A 5,663-nucleotide genomic window follows, 5' to 3' on the forward strand; every position below is an offset into this window, starting at 1 on the left:
CCTTAGTGTAAAAACTGATTTGTTGGTAACATAAAATTATTAGACGGTTAATATAATATTTACATGGTTAACAAACAAGTTATTTGGGATAAAACATGTTTGAATTCTGTATATCACATTCTTAGGTACCATAAGAATCAAGATCATAGCTATATCATATGAAATGAACATACAAATAATGTTTAGGCATGTTTGTTCATTGGTGCATATCAAATTGTTGGACAGCTAATATAATACTTACATTTTTAGAAAATGGGTTACTTGAGATAAAATATTAAGTATCTTGACTAATAAAGTATATAACTGTCGATTATTTTTGGTTTGTGACGATGCATCAAAAATTATTGTAGCCGTCTAACACAACTTACGTTACAATTTACTTATTTATAACCCGTGTAAATAAAATGATTTCCGTCTATGTACAGGTTTTTATAACTGTCTTTAACATCTACTTAAAATAATATCTGGTTAAAGTTTGTATTATCTCGACAATAATGTAAATGTCTATCCAACAAGAATAACATCTAACAACGTCTTCCACCACAAGCACTTTAATCATAACCACCATCAAAACCCAACATCCTCTGCAATTTAATCGCGACACCGTTATTTGCGACAACATCATCTTCTCCAAAACGAGACAGCTCGAACAGAATCATCCCAGAGAGATTGTTCCCAGCCAAAGAAAGACGATCTAACCGGCTTAATACAGAAGGAACCAAACCTCAGACCTTGTCGTCACTAATACAAGAGCGTTCTTGAACTTAAACTCAACGATCTGTGGCAGGGTCAAGCTAGAGAATTTATTACCAGGAAGTCACAAGCAGATTTGAGAAGGAGTCGTACCGGAAAGATCTTTTCCTAAGAATTTAGTGATTTTAAACTACAACAGAGCTTGAGAGACTCAGGAATCTGACCGGCGAGTTGCATAGATGGGAGCTGAAGAGAAGAAATGCGATTCTGTTGCACATTCTAGCATGAAAAACCAGTGTGCTAGCTTGCAAAATCAATGAATTTGATGAGTGAAATGGAAACAAAGTTTCTTTGGAGAGAAAGAGAGGTACGGAACAAAGAGTTTATTTGGAGAAATGAAAGAGAAAAATATGAACCTATTTTGGAATTCAAAAAGTATAATAATAGTTAAATGGTATTGTAATATCTTGGACAATCTTGCACACAGAGAATAAAATATTACAAAATCTCTTCGTAAGATTTTGCCTAACACAATAGTATTTTACATGGCAGTGTGAGTAGGGGTAGCAGAGTCCAAAAACATCACACTCATTCGGGAAACAGTTCAATTTGGCAGATAGCTAAATACGTGAAACTTCTTTGGTGTAGCTCCTAATTTCTCAAGTTTATATACATAATGACTGATACAATTACAAGATGTTGCACTGTTGCTTACAAGGAAGCCACTTGCATCGGTAATAGGGTTCGTCTCCTCACACTTTTCATAAAAAATTACAGAATATGAGCTATATCCACGTTTGGGGAAAAAATGGTCCGGCCAGTAGTAAAATGCAAAATTGGTGAAACAGGACAAACATTACAAACTGAAAAGAACATCTGTGGAATAGTTATAAGTTAGATCTCACTGGATACATATACCGAATTTCTTTTATTAAGGAGGAAAGAAGGTTGTATGCAAACTTGTAAGTTTCAGCGGAAACATTCAGTGAATTTAAAGTATACAAAGCATACTAAACTTATTGTTCAAAACATAAAAATAAGTAGTTTTTACAGGTCTTACGGCAATGAACGCTCTAAGAAAGATTTGGTCATGTTGAACACGACATTCAAGTACGGGGTGATCGGCAGTTCGGCCGCAAAACTTTTGTTGAAAAATATTCCAGTTCTCTATATTGTATCTTACAAACAGTTATCTCAAGCAAGTCGATTGGTAAGAGACTCTAATGGACTCTTATGAATAAATTAGTAGTTAATTTGGTGATTTGAGAAGTGAAAGAACCTTTGTTAGTGTAATTATTTTTTTCTCTTCCAATGGGAGAATTTTACAAGGGTTCTTAAAAAAAAAAATTATTTTTTTTTATTTTTAAAGCTTGAATGATTTAAAATAAAAGCAAACATAAATTTTTTAATAAAAATGACATAAAAGCATATTAAAAAAATACAAATACAAATTAATAAACGAGAAAAAGCCGATTAGTTGAAAGATATCTGCAGAAAGATGTAAAGAACAAATTCTTAAAGTTTTGGAAATGCTTAAAGATGTGAAGAAATGTGAAGAAACAATATCGAGTATCTCCCTCTCGTGTTGTTGTTGGTTTGTTTTGCTTGGTACAACTTATAAAGAAAACAATAAGGAGAAGAAACAATTTGGTCGAATCTCTCTCTCGTGTTGTTGTTGTTTTGTTTTGCTCGTTTAGACTTATAAAAAAAACATGAAGTAGAAGGCACCACTTATAAAGAAAACATATCACACAAGTAGTCTACTCACAAGATACACAATACAAGAACTGATTACATGAAGATGTTCTTCTTCCTATTCAAGGAATTGAGGAAAGTTTACTAAGATGATAGTTAGTGTTTGTGAGCCAACGCATTTGTAGTTACTAGTGAAACAGTGGATAACAATTAAAGCACCTGTCAATAATCTGTAGACGTCCTCCCGGAAGCCACAGGCCTATATCTCCAGTGTGAAGCCATCCATCTTCATAACCACTTCTCTCCTGAAAATAGAACCATTTTACTGAAAGTATTATACTCTTGGTACAATTTAGTTAGTTAAAGAGGAACTTGTAATGCACTAGGTGTTCATACGTTTGAACTTCATCTTTGTAATAGCCTCTAAAAACAATAGGACCCCTAACACAAATTTTGCCGCGGGGATGGGGCTGATCTGCCGATGTGTAGTTCATTTATGGGACATCCACAAGCTTTATTTCTGAAAAAGGAATGCATTAAAAAAATCAAATAACGATTTAAATTGTATATTTAGTTCCGAATCGCTAAAGTATAAAGCTCACCACAAGCTGGATTAGGAGAGCAAAAATGTCCAATGAGGTTATCACCCTCGTCCATTCCACTTATAACACAAGCTGTTTCAGTCATCCCATATCCCTCTAAAACCCTTGCTCCAAAGCATCTGGGGTAGAGTTCACAAAATTAAATAAATAAAAAATACAGAGAATCACAAGCAAATGTCAAACAAGTTAAAGGTATAGATGGGATCATTGGGGACTGACGAGTGTTCATTCTTGAGGATTAAGTCCACTGTATAGTATGACATAACACAATCTTCTAAAAGAAACCAACTTACATTTTCATAAATTTCATCACTTCAGGAGACAGAGGTGAAGCCCCAGACGTCATAAAACGAACCCGGCCTCCAAGTTTGTCCTTTATCCTATTGAAAACCAGCCTGTCCCATATTGCAGAAGCATTCTTTCCTGAACCAACAGTACGAAATACAAAGCAGATCAAACAACTTTAAGAACCCAACAGTCACCAAAATTCCGAGCTGTCTCAGGAATAACAATATAAAGCTACAGAAGCATATTGCGCAAATAGAGTTAAAATGCATGAAAGGACCTACCATTTAGGAGAGCCTGCTTCTTTGAATTATAGGCAGCATTGAAGAGCCTCTCTTTCATCCCGCCAGAGGATTTTACTGCATTAGTGATACTAGCAACAACATGTTTACCATTAATTTAGTGAATCACCCAACGCAGCAGAGGGGATATATCAACAAACTGAAGCGCCATTATTACCCATCATATATTCTGTTGTATAATCGAGGAACACTGCTGAATACAGTAGGTCTCAGAGCCGCCAAATCCTCCTCCGCTGCTACTCACGTCGTTCGCCGATTTCAGTTTCTTCGAATACATGCTCGGCGAGATTGAGAAGAAAGTCCGTAAGCTGCTCCTTCCGATTAGTAGAGAAGAAAGTCCGTAAGCCAATTCTTTTACTATTTTAACTAGATAAGACGTGACACATGGATTTATTATCAATCATAACAAATTACAATACTAGCTAGTTTGACTTGCACCGACGGTACAGCATGAATACGACCATATGATGAAATAGGCCCAAACCTTTTTTTAACTTAAGGACCCAACAACTATATAGATTTTACATTTTTTCAATACAATTTATCAAAGACTTCACTTCAAAGTTACTTCTGTTATATGCAATTCAGATTGTAAATTCTTAGTAAGAAATTTATCTGACAACAGAAGCTATGGGTTTTGGAAATGTTGGGTTAAAAGTTTTGCTATGTGAGGATTAAATGTGTTTTACAAACACTATTTTTCTTTAGCATCATGAAGAAAAACTTCAAACAAAACACACACACAATAGTAAACATCATCGCGAAGGTGTAAAGCCAGCACTTAACCCTGGAAACAACACCTTGGATTTTAAAAAGAAAATTCAACCATAACTTAGTAATATTATAAAAGAAGAAGCTCTTTTTTGGTAGTGATGGATTTGATGATGAAGACTCTGTAGTGTGAGTGATAGTATCCTCTACGCTTGGATGCATTGAAACCCTTGACAAACCCAAAGCCAGATTCCAAACAGAACAAGACATATGCAGACATCAAACATCAAGACAATCCACACATGTTTCTTCCAAATCTGTTTGGCCTTTTGTCTATGATGATGATCGTGAATCAACCCGTTTCTTGGTAATCCCCTGCTATTACTCACGCTTACTCCTCCTGCCACATCCATCTTGGCCTCCGTCTGAACTCTCTTCTTATTCTTCTTCAACACCATCAATGGCTTTGCCAGAAGCGGCTTCAACGCGCGTTGTTCTTTCGATGAATCAAGACTCGGATTCCTGATCTCCCTCGGTGATCCAACCAAACCTAACTCCGGTTCCAAATCCTTGTTGTTATTATTACCACCACCAGCGATCTCAGCGAAAACAGGATCGAGTTTTGATTGGAGACAGTGTTGTGTCGGTTTATCCAACGCAGATCCGTCTGAAACCAGAGCCTCCATGGCTGATTTCAACCGAGTGAAGAGCCAGAGAGACTCTTTTTTCGTCACGGCCTCGTCTAAAATGGCGAAATAGGTAAACAAACCGTCTATGATCGAAGCGTATGTTCTCTTACGGACAGTTTGAGAGATCATGGAGTGATGAGAAGGCACGTTTTGGATGCATCGCAAAGCTAGAGCTTCGATCTCTGGCTCGTCCTTGGAAGAGAACTCGGCGAGAATCACTGTTCCTCTTGCAATGCAAGAGTAGAACAAGAGACGTGGGTTCGACATCATCTCTACCGATCCGAGAAAAAAGAGAGCAGAGGTTTCAGTGATTCTCTCTAGAGATTCATCTTCTTCGAGTTTTCAAGATTTTCTTGGGAACAGACAAGAATGGTGGAGAAGTTCCATTATTGGGTGAAACCAACAACAAGAGATTAAAAAAAACAGGAATTTACCGCAAAAAAGATAACAGAATAACAGATTAATTTTTACTTTGGTGAAAGTACCCTCGTAATTTTCAATATTTATGAAAATATCTCCTAGCTTTAGCTTTTTTTAGTGTCCCCCAGCTTAGCGTAATGAAAATGCGACACATGGAAGTTTATAGTTCATCCTTTGATCCTCTCAGCGCTGCACGACCGCCACGTTGAGGCTAGCAAATTGTTGGTACCTTTAGTTAGGGGTGGACGCAAAACGGAAACTTTTTT

The 5,663-nt window shown here is 36.6% G+C and overlaps 2 protein-coding genes across 4 annotated transcripts; both read right to left on the reverse strand.

The window, feature by feature from the left end:
• Window positions 1-2,425: 2,425 nt before the first annotated feature.
• Window positions 2,426-3,886, reverse strand: LOC106305161 (long chain acyl-CoA synthetase 6, peroxisomal-like). 3 transcript variants are annotated; one of them, XR_001262924.1, is made up of 7 exons: window positions 3,735-3,886; window positions 3,560-3,648; window positions 3,284-3,413; window positions 2,991-3,109; window positions 2,785-2,908; window positions 2,608-2,693; window positions 2,476-2,506 (listed from the first exon to the last, which is right to left on the reverse strand). XR_001262924.1 is itself a non-coding variant. In XM_013741529.1 (5 exons), the coding sequence occupies exons 2-5, from the start codon at window positions 3,615-3,617 to the stop codon at window positions 2,883-2,885; spliced, it is 333 nt and encodes a 110-aa protein (XP_013596983.1). In that variant the 5' UTR covers window positions 3,618-3,648; window positions 3,735-3,886; the 3' UTR covers window positions 2,725-2,882. The 3 variants fall into 3 exon arrangements, 1 of the variants encoding a protein (XP_013596983.1); XR_001262923.1 differs by having other exon boundaries at window positions 2,426-2,693; XM_013741529.1 differs by lacking the exons at window positions 2,476-2,506; window positions 2,608-2,693 and having other exon boundaries at window positions 2,725-2,908.
• A 375-nt stretch (window positions 3,887-4,261) lies between these two features.
• On the reverse strand, window positions 4,262-5,347 carry LOC106304206 (probable VAMP-like protein At1g33475). Its single transcript, XM_013740603.1, has one exon. The coding sequence runs from the start codon at window positions 5,245-5,247 to the stop codon at window positions 4,495-4,497; it is 753 nt and encodes a 250-aa protein (XP_013596057.1). The 5' UTR covers window positions 5,248-5,347; the 3' UTR covers window positions 4,262-4,494.
• Window positions 5,348-5,663: the final 316 nt, after the last annotated feature.

This window comes from Brassica oleracea, chromosome C7, assembly GCF_000695525.1.
Source record: "Brassica oleracea var. oleracea cultivar TO1000 chromosome C7, BOL, whole genome shotgun sequence".
NCBI classification, from domain to species: domain Eukaryota; kingdom Viridiplantae; phylum Streptophyta; class Magnoliopsida; order Brassicales; family Brassicaceae; genus Brassica; species Brassica oleracea.

What these genes read in the sequence shown, in the direction of transcription:
- LOC106305161 (XM_013741529.1), bottom strand. Translation starts at nt 3,617, where the DNA reads ATGAAAGAGAGGCTCTTCAATGCTGCCTATAATTCAAAGAAGCAGGCT. An exon ending in GAAGCAGGCTCTCCTAAATG is followed by an intron (nt 3,414 to 3,559) that starts GTAGGTCCTTTC and finishes CTGTTGGTTCAG; the next exon opens with GAAAGAATGCTTCTGCAATA. An exon ending in GTGATGAAATTTATGAAAAT is followed by an intron (nt 3,110 to 3,283) that starts GTAAGTTGGTTT and finishes ACTCTACCCCAG; the next exon opens with ATGCTTTGGAGCAAGGGTTT.
- LOC106304206 (XM_013740603.1), bottom strand. Translation starts at nt 5,247, where the DNA reads ATGATGTCGAACCCACGTCTCTTGTTCTACTCTTGCATTGCAAGAGGA.